The sequence below is a fragment of the Gallinula chloropus genome (assembly GCF_964237585.1).
Source record: "Gallinula chloropus genome assembly, chromosome: 3".
NCBI lineage: Eukaryota > Metazoa > Chordata > Aves > Gruiformes > Rallidae > Gallinula > Gallinula chloropus.
Window position 1 is genome coordinate 60972280 of NC_140087.1, and position 16529 is coordinate 60988808.

The 16529-nt window shown below is 45.2% G+C and overlaps 1 protein-coding gene across 1 annotated transcript in view; it reads right to left on the bottom strand.

Annotated features, from left to right (window-relative positions):
- Positions 1-2026: 2026 nt before the first annotated feature.
- LPGAT1 (lysophosphatidylglycerol acyltransferase 1) overlaps positions 2027-16529 on the bottom strand; it is a 60128-nt gene continuing 45625 nt past the window's right edge. Inside the window, exons 7-8 of the mRNA XM_084261934.1 lie at positions 6691-6797; positions 2027-2317 (exon numbers count right to left, since the gene is read on the bottom strand). Coding sequence (XP_084118060.1) covers positions 2166-2317; positions 6691-6797 — 259 coding nt within the window. The 3' untranslated portion in view covers positions 2027-2165. The remainder of the gene's footprint in view (positions 2318-6690; positions 6798-16529) is intronic.

The following is a 16529-nucleotide window of genomic DNA, read 5'->3' on the forward strand; positions in this document are numbered from 1 at the left end:
TGGCTCCTTGCCTGCTTTTTGCAGCTTTCCACATCTGTTCACGCCCCACGCGCTGCAGACCTCACACGGGAACGGCGCTGGGGCGCCCCAACGCCCTCCTGCAAAATGGCAGGCTCAATACATTCATTCCATCAGCTGTACTCCAGCAAGAGCAACAGGAAGGGGAAAAAAACCCAAAAAGGAAGAGAGTCCCAAGCCTGCCCTCCTTTCAGGGCACGCTGGGCTTTACACCGACATTCAGATGTGCCAAGAGCTGGGATTCAGACACAGTCCCTTACCTAAACCACCAAGCTGTCAGCCAGCCCTGCCCTTTGCCTCCAGGCTGCAGTGGCTCTCGGAAGCCAACAAGGGGACCCGTGGATCAGGAGAACTTCCCCTGGGGTACTGTTTTGCCACCAGCCCGCTGGGCCACCTTAGGATAAAGCTACTGCTTTGGGGGGGTGGGAACGGGGCAGTGTATTTGACTGGGCTTTCTTCCATTGAAGTCAGGGAAATTGGCATTGCCTCCTACATTACTACGCCCTTGCTCCCCCTGCAAAGGCAGCGCTGCCAGGTTCTGTATTCTGCGCACCACCCACTGCCATTCAGGGAGTGAGGGGGAATCGATATTGGTAACTCAGAGCCAAAACTACTGAGGGCTTGCTTCGGCCTCAGAAGAACGACTCTGTGAATGGCAGCATGCCAACATCCAAAGTTCTGGCTCTCCTGCTTGTATTTAGAGATTAGTTTTATTTTAGGAACAGCTCTCTCCAATCTGTGCATAATCACGCGAACACGATGCCAACTAGACCTGCCAGAAGTACGGCCATACAGCATCGACAGCCTTTCTGAAGTATCCTACGCCACGCAGCTGAAAGTGTCTTCTGTTCCAGTTTGCCTTCGAACTCAGCTCATCCTTCCTCTACTAAGATTTTAGCACAGTGGTGGGCTAATTAATACTGCCCTCCATGTAGTTACTCAGAGTATTCACCATACTACTGGGCTTTTTTGCAGTGGTATCCTCCTATAGATTTATGCTAGCAATTACACCTATCATTTTCTTTTTAAGAGGCTAGTTTTTCTTCTATTACTCCTTAGCAAAACATTAAGATGGTTGGCATTGAATTACTTAAATTCTCCCACAAGTACATTTAGCACTGTTGCAACTAGCAGGGAGAAAAAAGGCCTCTATAAACCACTCAAAGGTCACCTTGGTTGGACTGCAGTATACAAAATAGGAAGGTGGCTAGAAATCACTGGCAGCACCAGCAGACCTTCAGAAACAGCCAGGACTGTGTGGCAAACAAAGCTTCCCCCTATTCCCTAAGCTTTACGTCCTTCCTTCACTGTGCCTTCATCTTTAAAAGTGCGTTCTGAGAACCGGTGATGACCACTGAGACACGTTCCGAACAAAAAGGGAAAATAAACCGAGTGACTTTATACTCTCCAGGCTTCCTCACAGCAGGAGACAGGGGTAGCACAGGGAACTGGGAGAGCCCATGGTAAGACCACAGCAGGGATGGGCCGATTCCTCAGACACGGGTAGCTCTCCATCACACTGTGATGCTGCAGCGCTTGTTGGGGCTTTTTTGAGGACCAGTTCCTCGCAAGACACACCTGACGCTGGGTCTCAGCTGGGTCTTGGTTTTAGATCAATGTGTCTAATACAACAACCGCTGACCGTGCAGCCGCAGAGATACCGCCACCGGCTCCGCCCCAGTACCTCGGACTCCAGCACAATGAGTTGCGATAAAGGACAGGTTTGTGCAAATGAGGAATCTCTACCACACCGACGCTGCACAGACTACTGAGGAGACGAGTTGCTGAGTTTTCTGAGCTCTAACTACAATGCCAAGAAATACTTGCAGTGACAGAGCTTTCTTGTCACAGACATTCTTCTACGGTGGTTGTATGATTGCACCTTTTGTCCAAATGCTGAATTTGCTTAAGTGTGGGTGAGAGAGAGTATACATTTTTAAAAATACAGACAATTCTTAAAATAATACATCATCAGGTCACTATGTTACCGATCTTCACTTTTAGTGGAGTTTAAAATTTCCCCGAAGAGAGGTAAGAGTCCGTCCAGTATTTTCCTTTGCTCCGGAATATTCACATTTGCACATACAACATGATACTCATTTGCGAGAGCCTGGATTCCCACTGCGTCCTCAGGTCCCATTCCGCTTTTAAAATAGGCAATGATAAAAATACTGAAAGATGCAGTACCACATCCCGCCGGACAGGAACGCCAGCGACTGTATGCCGACCAGCCACAGGTTACTGAGGGTCATCTCCCGAGAAATGGCTTTGGTTTGACCCTGCGGGGGAGGAAAAGCTCCTGCAAGAGAAGAGAGCGCAGGGTTAATGCTTCTGCGGCAGAAGCGACAGCCTCAGCGGGCGGTGCTTTACCATCACTGTCCCCGCAGCGGCGGCCACAAACTGGCTGTTAAGTTTCTAAAGATTCTCTGGCACTACTGGTTATCTTCAAGAAAATTAAAAAAACAATGACGACCCAACCCTTTTCTTTATTATTAAGAACCATTTTCATCTCATAAACCTTAAGCACGAACTTCAAAGCATTCCTTAAAATCAGCCATTCTCAGCCCTTGCAGGGAGACCTGTCAACTACGCTGCGTTACCCCTGAAGTTACATTAGTGCCCGTAGGACGGAGCTGAGTGGATTCCACCTTGAGCTCTACAGCTGCTCGGAAAGGATCTTCTACACTGCGAAGCACCAACACACACACAGAGACTCACGAGATTCCTCTGGAATACCTGTGTACACACAAGCTTTTCTTTTTTTCAATGCTGGCTTCCAACCCTTGTTTGGCTACTCCTCGGCCAGTCAGTCACACAGACTATGGGAGCACGGTAACCAGTTTGCCAGAGGGACTATTATTTCGACCTGTGCTGACTCACAACACTAAACTACGTGGCCACAAGCAAGCGGCTGGCACACCTTTACGCCGGCACGTTAAGTAACGCGCACTATGTCTGACTGAGCTGCGCAGGGCCCAGGCGATAGGAACCACCTTCGGTCGTTAATCCTGAGCAGCAGACACAAAAACTCTAAATAGAACAGAGCAGATGATGTACTTGCTGCAGCATCCTGGAGTCACAGACACTCATAGAGGAACAAGAGATGAATGATTCAGAGAATAAAGATATGGCAGCATCGATTTCAATCTGAGAAACCACACAGTTCGGGCAATTAGATACCATCAGCAACTTGTCTTTATGCTTCACATTTGCAATCACTGGAGGAACTGCAATCAAGCGTTTAAGAAAAAGCTTTTCTTCCTTTATGAACACTCTTAAAATTAAAAAAAACCAAACAAACCAACCCCACCACCCCAACCCCCTCAAAACCCTCCAAAAAAATCCACCAAATCCCCAACCCCCCAACTTGCTGACTCCTCCCATCCTTTTCTACCCATACCTATTTCCACAGGTGGGCAGATTTGCCACACCGTTTATTCCTCAGGAACTCTCATCCCTAAGCTCCTATCTGTCCATTCTAGACTACATTTGCTCTTCCATGGCCCATTTGTTTCCCTGAGCCAACACTGACCACCGTCCCTCCCGGGTACTGCTGGCAACCGCCTCCTCCCCCTCTCCCAGGGCAACTTGCATTGTGCAGAGAGAGCCTCCTTCACACTCCCAGCAGAGACAAGCGGGGCACTTTCAGTTGTCCTTCCCGGCACCCACCTCTCCCTCCCTCTCCATAACCACCTCAGCCCCTATTATCCATCCCGCTTCCTGGTTCATTCACGTTTCTTGAAGGGGGATGACAGATCTGCACCCGGAATTTCCTGATGAGGTTACAGATTTGGTACCATAAAGAGTTTTTCCGTGGCACAGGTGAAAACCCTCTCCTACATCCTCCTACAGGATGCCATCACTTCCTTTTTTTTAGTTACATCACACCAGCTGGCTTATGGCCAGAGCGACTGGAGAGTGTGACGACTTCAGTGTACAACTACTCTTTTCCATCCGATAAGCCCCTAGTTAGCAGGGGTTGTTTTAATTAACCTCCAGGCACTTTTGTCCAGCTAATGTAATCTCTGTGTTACAGCAGCGTTTAAGGTTATCCTGCTGAAGACTTCAGACATCAGGAACTTGCCAGCTGCTAAAAAAGGCGTGTGTCTTTGTGTTGCTTATACCTGCAGACACTAACTGCAAACAGCTGTCATTTTAGAAGTGACCTGTGTAAAGCACACCTGTAGGAAAGGATGGGATGGTTTCATGTGCAAACTTGAGGCCGATGGTTTTTTGTTTGTTTCATTTTAAGTCTGATACTGCAGGTTTGCCCCAGCTCCACTGCAGCACTTAAAGCTCTGGAACAGAGTGGAAAGGAAGAAGGTGTTCTAGGCTTTGCTTTCCCCTCTTCCCAAATAAAACCACACCAAAAGAATGCATTCCTACTGATGAGATGGTCAATGAGAACTTCTAAAGTTTCGTGTGGCGTTAAATGTCACTCCAGCTTCAGGGACCGAGACAAGTCCCTAAGCACTGTGTATTTAGAACAATAATAATAATTACAAAGAAAAAAATCCAATCAAACCACTGACAGAGCCCTAAGCACCAACTTGAGCCAGCATAACACGTCCATGCAAGGGTAGCTCTTGGGCAGCTGCTGGGATTCCTCTCAGATTAGGCCTCAGGACTTTTCCGAGGGGTTTCCAAGCCCCGTAACAGCACTTCAGCTGTAAGCCACCAAAAGCCACAGAAGCAAGTTCTCCTCAATGGCAGTGACTTTAAATTATGCTGATCTATGCCTATAAAGCTCCCATGTCATAGCATTTACATTTAAAACACGTCTTACCAATTCATGCTGATTACACTGGCAAATTACAACCAATTATCCTATTCTGGAAGCGCATGTCAGTAAATCACTCTGATTATATTCACTGTGCTCCCTGAAATTCTGGTCCAGTGAGATTTTTTGGGTACAACTTGTTTTATGGATTCGTGAAATGTGTCAGTAAGAAGAGTCCCTTACTGCCTGTTGGTGACATTTGTGGCTTTAAACAGATTCACAAACTCATTTGTCTAATAAAGTCAAATATATGCATTTGGGTGCCATTTATATAGCAGGGTCCAACTTTCGCCATCAGTGATGGGTGAGTGACAGCAGTATTTCATAAACCAAACACAGAACTTACAGAATTTACAGAACTGTAGGGGTTGGAAGGGTCCTCCAGAGATCATCAGGTCCAACCCCCCTGCCATAGCAGGTTCCCTAAGACAGGTCACACAGACAGGCATCCAGACAGGTCTTGAATATCTCCAGAGAAGGAGACTCCACCACCTCCCTGGGCAGCCTATTCCAGTGCTCTGTCACCCTCACTGTGAAAAAGTTCTTCTGCATGTTGGTGTGGAACTTCCTGTGCTCCAACCTAAGGCCATTACGTACTGCTCTGAGCTGTTAAAAGAATTCTGTTAATCTTTGGAAGCACTGCCATTGATAAATTAAGCACTCAAAACCCAAATTAAAGCAGGCCTTGCCATACCTCATCTCTTAAAAGTAGTACCTTAACATAGTCATTCTGGAATACTAAACTCCATTGATCTAAGAGACTGAATATTCTTACACATATCTCTCCCCACACCCCCAACTGTGTTACTTGCTAGTGAAGAGATTCTCTCTACAGAAACAAGCTGCATTCTTTCATATGCAGCCTTCCTACTCTGTCTATGGTTGATAATCTTCCTTTCCAGTATGTCTAGATGGAACTCTGCTTTTTTCCTCTATGGATTTTCTTTTTTTTTTTATTTTGATGAACTCCTCCGTGCTGCATTCTGAACACACTGCCCCACCCCCACCCGCTGGCAGGCAGATGACAAACTTCTGTATCAACAGCCAGATGGAAAAAAGGAGCCTTGATGAAACACCCCTCCAGCTACAGTTTCACAGTGATTACCTGATATTTCAAATTACAGGTGTGCCCTCAGTGATGTTATTAACACCCTAAGTTCATTTAGACTCCTCTGACCCATTAACGCTGGAAGTCCGTTCCAGCAGCGAGGCGGCCAGACCTGATGGCTCGGTGCTGCGGCCACTTTACGCTGTGTGATGCTTACAGATCCTCCCAATTACAGCATCCCCCTGCCTGGCTTAAGAGGAACAGAAGAGGACTATGGGTTTGGATTAGACCTCCAGACCACTTAGATCAGTTTTCTCCAGCAGTACAAGCGCCAGAGGAGGATGCTAAACAGCCACACCAAGCAGATAAAATAACCTGCCCCAGGTAAAAGTCTCATTTAATCCCTTTTAGTGAAGAACTTGTCCATTTTAAATCCTGAAGGTTTTATATCCCCTCTGAACTGAACACGAGCTCTGAACACTTCCACTATGCATGTAAATGTTCACTACCTCTTTGAATCTTGTAAATTATTCCGCTCAGTGAAATCCCATGGCAGCGAGTTTCACAGCTGAGCTGTATGTTCATGCAGGAAAAAAAATAGAGGATTTCCTTCGATCCGTTTGGAATGTACCAGCTTCCAAACCTGACCCTCTGCTAACGTTACTTGGTTAATCTGCCTTTCCTCGATCATTTTTAGCATGCTTTTTTTGCCAAATAAAAACTACTAATCATTGCACCTGCCGTATTTGTGTGAGCCATGCAGACGTGTTCCTAGACCATTTCGAGACCCTCGCAGACAAAGCCATTACCAAAGCACAATTCTCCCTGCTGGGTATCGCCTCACCTGTCTCATAGAAATGCGTCAGGAGATCCTCCTTCTCAATGAAGCGCTGATAGAGCCAGTTAGTGAGAGCCTCAGGCTCTGCAGGTACATCTTTCACTGGAAAAATCCTGCCAAAGAAACAAGCACAAATTACACCCAGAAAACGCATTCTCCAGGCAAAGAACAAAAATCCTCTGCCTCAGCCCAGCCCAAAACACAGAGCACAAGAGTTCAGTGCAAATGTAGCTGCAGGGTCCGTTCTCTTGCCAATTCGCACCTCACGTGGGTACTAAGGGTACAAAACTGGAGTGTTCCAGGTTATCAGCATGGCACAGAAGACACAGGCTGTATCAGCTTCCAGCAAACGCTATTCTACAAACAGAAGCTACTCAGTTGCTGAGATTTTGGTTAAAACAGAATACATCACCATGCTACATCACTATCCTTAAACACAAACGCAGAAGCAATGAGGTTCACACACGTTGAAGCAGAAGGAAATAAAAGACTGAGAAGGTTCATCCACCATTCTGAAGTAATGGTTCTTCAACAGGCAGAAGCCACATAACAACCACACTAAGCAGCAACAGCTCTTCTGCACCCCAGCAAACGAGCGCTCTGTGCTTTTCAAAGGATGTCAGCACCTCTGAAATTGCTAAGGCAGGTTTTACACTGAAAGGGACCATATGCATAACTGCACCCAAATATCGCTGCTCTATTTTAAAAACCCCAACGGAAGCACTACCAATGCTTTGGTATTTCTTCGCTTAATATCGGGCCTACTTAGAAAATCCAATATCCAGGGCAGAACTTGCTGACACCTACACATACAGAAACCCCCAAATAGCCCACCATACCTCACTGGATTTTCTTCAAAACAGAATTTCAAGTCGTACAGTAATCAAGCAATCTCCTCAGCAGACCCTAAGTGCCTTTTGATATGTACAAGAACTTAGATCGCCACATCCACACCGTTTCACAGGGAGGCCAAGGCAGAAGGGATCAGGCTAGCCTGAGAAATCATACTCCAGAAAGCAAGGCCTTTACAGGAGGTTTCTCTTTCCAGGTGAGCTCTCAGTCTCCCCTGTCATTTATGCCATGCTTCTGTTCTCACGAGTGCCTTTTACATTTCTTTTCGGACACAGTCTTATTAGATTGCTTTGGATTGCACTGGAAAGGATTTGAAGTGACGCCACAATCATGGGGAGGCGTGTGAACAGATATGGGACTGCCAGGCTGCAGAAATGAGACACTTCTGAGGAAGGCTTCTGTTGCCATTACTGTTCTCAACACCTATGCTTGTTTTGCTGCCAAGTCATCTGTACCTCCTCCCTTCAGACTGGTGCATGGAAAAATAAGCTGTAAGAGGAGAAGAAAAGCAGCAAAGCGTCGTTGCTCTGGTGAGCGAATTACCAACAACGGTGCTTTGCTATGCAGACAGCCTCAATATAAGGAGATGAACAATTCTATTTTCCAACTATGGCATCAACCTTAACTTGGATCTTTCCAGAGCCTTTGTAGCAATTCTACTGACGTCTTTCTCACATTGAGCTCGCTGTGCTCATGCAAAGCCAGTCACAGTAACCAGAAATTAGCAGCTGTTACCTTGAGTCAAACAGAGTTTGAAGAAAAGTCTTTGGCCAAAGACAAATACTGTGGACTAGTTGGTGGCCCAGTAAAGGGTTCAAGCCCTCAGCATGAATATGAAGAACAATGACAAAGCCAGGTAATGAAGAATTATTTTATCTCGAAACCCAGGCATCGCACAGCAGATTAAAATTAGACCGCGTAGAGGCAAGTAAAGGACACACCCCCAGAGAGAGGACCGTTTGTGCTGAGGATATAACACCAAGAAGACTTACTCTCTGTCCCCAAACACAACTGGGTTGCCAAGCACTATTTTTACTCTCTTCTGCCTATCTGCTGTGAAGAGATAAAAGGGCTCAGCGATGGAATACTGTGTTTCACACTATGTTCCTGAAGGACAGATGCTTGCTTACGCAAGCCTGAAGATGGCTCTGGACTAGCAGAATGCATGTGTGGGCTCAGGACAGAAGCCCAGGATTACCTGCCCCACATGCAGTTCCCATTGTAAGCTGCAGATACTTCTCACCTCTGCCTTCGCTTCCCCGTTACCTAATGGGTAACCACTCTGCAACTCAACAACCTTGTTATGCCCGGTGTTTTTCCAAAAATGCACCTACCAGTGTGAAAAGGTTTCCACCAGAGCCTTAGAAACCACTTACGAGCTGGTACTGCCACGGAGTAACAGAGACGTAAGTGATACGATACTGTGAGAGGCTGATGGAACACAGCACACCACTCTCCTGCCCAAATCCATCCAGGCTCTCGCCCGAATCAATGCAGTATACCAAAGCACCCGAATCTCTGGATATAAACTCTGCTTCTTAAAAATTTAAGCAGTAATCACTGTTACACCCATTCTGAATGAATATTAATGGCGAGTGGAAAACGACCAGGGTCCCGGTAACGCCACGCTGGCCGTCACTGCTCAGTGATGCTGAGTGCTAGGGTATTTAGAAGCGACTTCAAACGTATTTTTAGGTTGTCCAGAGTTATTTTTACACGTGGAACATTTTTATTAATAACTGAGCTAAATCAGAGATGACGTGTTTTGAAAAAGTCCTTAAAAGTTGTGGACCAAGCCCTTCCTGTGCTAGATAAGGTGAGGCTAAACCCTGTATTTATACTAAACATGCACCACCATCATCATTCTCTGCCCACCAGATGGCTCAGCTGGCACCTGTGTTTTAACAGAAGACCCTCTTTAAGGAGACTTAAAAGTCTGAGGAAGTCTGATGTTACAAAACTCTCTACACACAGACAATCCAAAGCAACAGCTGAAAGTCACTGCTCTAACCAGAGTCATTCCCAACCACCAGCTGTGAGGTCTGCCAGGTCTAGTGCTGAAAGATGCAGGAAACGGTTTCTTCTTTCCCACAAGACACAAATATTGTCAAGATGCTCACAGCAGGAGCATCATCATGGCTCCACCCCACCTTTGCGCTCCCAGCATCAGGAATGTCACTACAAGCGAACAGTTTGCTGATCTTCTCAGGAAAATAGTGTTATCACCACGTAAGACTGTCCTGAACAAGGTCAGCGTGTCATTTACAAAGCTCTAGATTCTCTTGGGCGCTTGAATCTTCCACGCCTTTTGGACAAAGCTAACCTCATTCTGCAGGAAAATCAGTGTGTCTTTGTTCCTGGTGTGGCAAACAAGGAGTTTAAGAGCACTGGAAAAGGTAACTTGCCCAGAAGATTCAAGATGAATGGAAACACTTCCTCCTTTCATTTCCCATTAAGGGAAGAGCTGTTTTGTCAGCATCAGGGGGAGGCGGGGATGGGGTTTAACTTCAACAAAAGCAGTGTGGCCACAGGCTGCACCCTGAGAAATTAAGAAGCAGTGCTGGAAGTGAAGATATACTCTGATGGGAATCTGCAGAGCTGTCTCAGTAAGGAAGCAGTATCTCCTAGCTGGAGGTTACCTACCTACAGCTGTGAGGTGACAATAGCCATGGGACACTCCAAGTAGCTGACCAAGGGTTGGCACCTTTCTTAAAACACTACACAGCTGTGTTTCTATGGTCCAAATAAATGGCAGTCCAGGAAAGAAGAAAAGGGTTTTTTTTTTAAAAAAAAAAGACACGTAACTGCCAAAGACATGTTGGCACATGTAAGAAATTCTGGAGACTTAACCTACTGAGAGGCCATTTCTTGAACAATCCCAAATAATTTTCAGAAATACAGCATTTTCAGATAATTTAATCTTCTTTAAATGGTCCTTATTGGAAAAGCCACCTCTAATTCTGCATTAGAACTGTAAAGTTCATAGATACCACCCTGAAGTAGTAATTGCCTTTCATCCTCTGTCCTACCCTGAGTTAAGAGCTCTTTATTACCCCTACATCTTCCAAATCATAGTATTATTTACTGTTTCGATGACTAAATAAACTCAGCATGATGGAAGCTGTTGGTAAATCTCAGGCATGACAAAAATCTAAGTTACTTGTATAAAAAAAAAAGGTATGTTAAAATATATTGCCAAACTGGATGCCCTTCACAGACATCTCTGCAAAGCTCATTCAGCAACCACAATGTATTCCATCTTATTTATAGCTAGGAGGCTGGTTATCCCAATAAATCTGTATCAATGCAGACACACACAAAAAAAAAACTTCCTTGGTAGCTGAAAGCTGGTTTCAAGAGCAGCACAGTGCAGAACCTGGTACGGGACAGAGAGGTGATAGAGGAGTACTTTCCACCCTTGTTACAGCACAAAGATAGCTGAGTTATCTGGAAGCAGTGTGGTGCTTTCACACAGCATAAGCTCTGTGGCAGGGCTGACTACAGCTGGCTCTGAATTCGGGGCCTCTATGCCACAAGTGCCACCACACCGTGTGAAAGCAGGAGATGGTCACACAAGGGTACAACCCATCAGGAAGCTGATGCTTCCACAAAACCCCAGACTACCCCAACCTCCTGCCATTCTTGACCGAGGGGAAGCTAAGCATCAATCAAGCTTCACACCCAGGGGCTTTAACTCTGGGCTTTAACAACAGAGCTGCAGCACATGGCACATGGCACTGCCAGAGAAACTCAGAGACCTGCTGAGAAGCACCAAGTCAGCTGGGCTGAAGGAGTGACTGGTATAGGAAGGAAATAAATAATCCCAAAACTCTACTGACTGTGGGAAGTGGTGGGAGCTGAGAACAGTAGCTAGCATGTGGTCCTGCTACACAGGCACCAAACTTAGTTTTGCTGGGTGGAACTGGAGTGAATCTGGATTTATGGGAAATGCACATGACAAAAGTGACCCAAGCATAAAGCTAAACCATTCTGAGGAAACAAAACATACCTCTGCAACAGACTCATTGAAAGGCAAATCTCATAGTTATGCCTCTAGTTAGAGATGTCTTGCACCTTCTAATCTCTCTTTTTCTGGGGGAGGGCACTTACTGCTTTAACAAATGGGGTGAAATTTCCCCACAAAATTCCAGAAACATTTGACTTGGAAGATGTTAATTAGATATTTTTCCTCAGGTGTTATGTTTCAGAGAGCAAACCTGGTGTTTCAGCACTTTCCAATAAACTCTGAGACAAGCCTGTCAGGATCAAAACAGTATTTGATAATCGAAAGGGTAAGTTCTCACACCTTCACATTCTGAAGAACCTAAAATTTGGTAACTGTCCTTTTTTCTAGTAAAGTGTCTTTTGACATTCTGAGGAAAATCAGTCCACAGCTGAGCCTAATGACAAACTGCTGAAAGACACATCTTTTGTTTGGAAAAATCAAAGCAGGTTTCACTTTGTCATCAAATTTGAGCTTTCAAGAAAAAAAATAAAATACTGGATCAAACCAAACCTTCTCTGCCATTTCCATCAGCTAGAAAAGCGTCTCAAAATGAAAACATAACGCTGGCTGCTGTGTCCTCTACGCTCCTGTCCTGCTCCCTAAGTAGGATGAAAAAGGGATAATCCTGCAGTAAAAGGACAGGCTAGGAGCAAAGGAAAACACTGGATTTCAAAGACCGTAAGGCAGAGAGAGAGAGAGAGAGAGGTTGTGACCAAGGGGAATGGCAGAAAGGATGGGCTGAGCAACCTGAACAAAAGAGGCTCCACAGTCTCCTCTGCTCTGGCTCAAGGAGCACAGAAAAATGTTGCTTTTTTTCCCTGCTGCTGTCATACATCAACTCCTCACCCTGGACTACTCTGAAAGGAGAAAAGCATGTGTAAATCCCGATTCTCTTTTCATGCAGTAGAGATGGCATCTGGTCAAAACCGGTCTTTATTTTTGCCAAAAGGTCACCTTTTCTTCTTCTTCTCTTTTTTTGTCTCCTGTAACTCAGTTAAAAGGAATTATGAGAATCCGGTGCCTTTGAGCACACAGACTCTTGCAGTGCTTTCTCTCTCCCCAATTATTTAAAAATTACCCTTAAAATTTATCTCAAATGTATTATCCCAAGACATTGCAAATTACAAACAATGAGGAAAATGTTATTGCTCTACATGAAGGAAAAGGGGGGCAAATAACAACCATCCAGACACATTTGGTATAAATTCAGTGAAGATTGCAGAGAACATCTGTGTCAAACACAGAAAACCAAACACATCTCTGAGGTTTTCCACCTTTGGAAGTCATTTCTAACATTTCCATCTTTCTGAAGATGAAGTCCACTTCACCTTGGGTTTGCCTTTGCTGACTGAGTTTGTGTTGGAGTTAAAGAAGCGCACCAACTTTGCAAGAGCCTCTCAGGGCTCAGCACAGCACAGGTCTTTCCTAACCTCAGTCCCTGATTCAATCCTTACCTACGCTGTTATAAAGACAAAGAGCAGTTAATACCCAATTGTTATCAAAATTAATAATTTCTGAGGAATACCTCAACACTGTGACCTGCAGAACAAGCACAGGCGTTCCCAGCTGACAGCCACAGATACTCCAGTGGCTCCGATACAGCGACCTTTTGTCTCCACACGGAAGCTGAACTTCCAGAAGTAACTTCGGTTTCCTGGTCAAGCGATACAGCTACACAGGTCTGGTGTATCCTCCCCTGCGCTGCAGCTTGGCCAGCTCTCAGAGAGCAGCACTGCACAGAAACCTCCCAGGACACTTTTTAGCTCGTTAAAAGGAAGCACTGGGGACAAGAAGGAGGAAGAGGAAGGATCCATGGCAAGGATCAGCTAGCTGGGCACAGAGCTCAGCTCTCTGCAGCATGCACCCTTTTACCAGCACAGAGGGTGTGGGCTTTTTCCAGAACTGCTCCTGATTAAGATCTGACAGAGAAACAGGCTCCAGGCACCACTGCATTTTCGGCCAAGTGAGGACATGACCCCAGAGGCACATATGCACACCTCCCCAGAGTCAGCTTTCTGCTGACCACACCTACAAGTTCAATAATAGGCTCTAAAGACACTGATGCCAGCCCACTGGGCTTCAATTATCTGGCTTCACGATCCTCAAGAAGGTTCAATGAAGTGATAACAGCACTGTAAGGTTTTCTTTAACACCAGAAACCCTCCTGGGACAGCTGTTCCCTACTCTTCTTCCCTGCCTGCCACCCTCAGTTTCCCAGGCACATACTCTGGCTTCACAGGTTCTCAGTGGTGCCAACAGCTCTGTTCCAATCATCAATACACAATTTAAAGTTGTCAAAACCCTGAAGGTGCCCATCACATTACAGCATTCTGCTATACAAAATATTCCCTAATGAGTAGAGTCAGGTGATCAGGGGAAAAAAGTATAATTAAAAAAAACCAAAACCAACCAGTTGCTGTAATGCCCTGATGGGAATGCAACTGGACAATTTCTGTCTAAGCCCAGAAAGGGATGATGCAGCATGACTAAAATAACGTACACATGCTGTTCAGTTGCTCTCCACTAATCCTGCCATGGATAAATATGGCCTTTATGTAAAGCTGAAAAATACTTTCAAAGCCACACAAAAATATCTATGAAAGATCTTATCGTCGAAAACACCAAAGGTGAAAATCATCACCATATTCATTCCAAACTACAGCTCTAAATCCAGATTCATAGCTAGTTGATAGGCTAAATCTGGATAAAAAGGTATGAAAGCAGTATGACTTTTTTGGTATAGAATTATTCTGGGTAGCCAAAGAGAAGAGCTGCCAAAGAACCTGACAATAGCTGCACATGAAATTAAATACCACCAAATGCAAGACCATGAACAGGGGGGAAGGAAAAAGCACCAACAACTACACCAGTACTGCCACAGGACCTACCATTAACTGCTATCGCTCTGGTAAGCGATCCTGAAACTACAGGGGGGTGTTCAGGATGCCAGTCAACCCAAACTAGTTAGAGCAGAACCAGAACAGACACAGACAAAAGTAACATGATAATCAGGGAAAGGCTTTCTGTAAGGTGACACCAAATAGAGGAAGACTCATTGCACTGGGTGGGAGTGCCACAGAGGGACAAGGGCAGCTAAGGCAGGGTATAAGAAAGTTCTGTAAAATCACAGGTCACAGAGGATATCACAGAGGAGTGATTCATCAGGGGTGCACCCACTGAAGGCAGCAGGTACAGAACTTAACACAGGCAAGAAGAAGCGATCCCGGCTGCTGCCCTCAAGTGTGTCGTGGGAAATTGTAGAAGTTTAAATAGAAGCTAGTTAAAACCTGCATTAAACAAGCTGACGAAGGCCAGATCCATCAGCACCTACTGAAAGAGCAGTCCAGATGTGACACCTGCCCAGAACGCGTTCCAGCCACTGCGTGCTTAGGCGCAGAGGGACGGCGTGCGGGCTGCCTGCCCGCACCTCCGCTGCCGCTCCCACTGCCAGAGTGTGCTTGGTTCAACACATCTTTAGGAACCCGCACTCTGCATCCAACTAAAAGCCCTCACAGTCCAGAGGACACCTGCCTGAGCTGGATGTGCCAAGCGAAGAATTCCCAGGACCTGGAAAACTAGCCAAAGCCCCAGTTACAATCCAGACACTCGAGTTACCGTTTCGGAGGCACCGCACCCAGCGCTCAGCCTCCAGGGACACGCTGCTGCACGAGTTGCCGTCTGGGGCATACTTCAGATGTTTCCATGGGCTCAGTGTAACAACTACAGGTTACTGTCATTAAAAGAAATAATAAACAGGCTTGCCCCTGTCTACTAAAACACTCAATTTAGATTCTCTGGAAAAAACACAACCAAATCTACACCCAAGAAGAAACAATTTCTAGGTTTTTTTCTTAGAATTTTAGTACTCCAAGAGCTGTAACGTTCAACTTCAACATAAGGAAGGTTACCTCAAAAGCAGGCTTTGAATATTCACATTTAGAAGCAGGAAGTTAATTCAACTTAGAATACCTTTCTTTTTTAAAGGAGGGGTTTTGAAAGTACTCTTTAGTAAAATTCTACATACATTCAACTTGCAATTATCCCAGAGGTCTGTGAGAGTGCTAAGGTGACCTGAATAAAGCACAACAGACATTATGATTTCTTACATAAATTAGGCTGTATGTTCACCTTCAGAGAAACTTGAAGGTGGATTTCTATAAAAAGCAGGGACAGATTTAAACATGGCTGTGGAAAGGAGCTCCAGTGAGCAGCCTGTACTCTGCATGACACAACACTGACACAGCAGTGATGCTGGACAAGGTCATTCCCAGTTAAACTGCCACCCAGGGGATTCACACGAGGACATCTGAAAGCTTACTGTAAAAGTCTAAAAGCTCTCCAAATCAGTAAAAAGGAATTAGGACAAAATAATACAATTTTGGGATATAACGCAATTGACTTATTTGATCTAAGAAGAGTGTTCAAATATTTATGGATATTTCAGACCTGCAATTAACTGCACACCAACAGCAAAATGCAACTTCTCTCTCCTTTCATTTAGGTCTTGAGACAAAGACCTGCTGAGGCTAAAAGTTTTAACAGTATCCAGTCCTCGGTGTCAATGAGATTTGCTACTATCTCCAGAGTGTTGCTCTGTTCAACTATTAAGAGTATGCTTTGAGTGTAAAAGCTGGCATTTCTTTGCCAAAAAATCAGGTACAATATATAATCTCCACTCAGCAGACAAGTTATTAAATAGCACAGGGATTTTTTCATTTGTAGTCATTATTTTAAGTCTCTCTATATATTCAAGTCAGGTTTACCAGCATTTTAACATTAAGTGGATGACCCAGTCATCAAACTACGTTCCCTGTAACTCAATTTAGCCCCAGGACATAGGTAAAAAGTTGATTGTGCTAAGATATGGGATGGCCACTGAACTTTTCTAAAGACAACTCTGTTGTGTTGATTAGATACAGTGAGCTGCCCACCTTTGCCAGATGCAGGTAAAGAGACATTGCTACTGATTTCCCACATCCCGAAACAC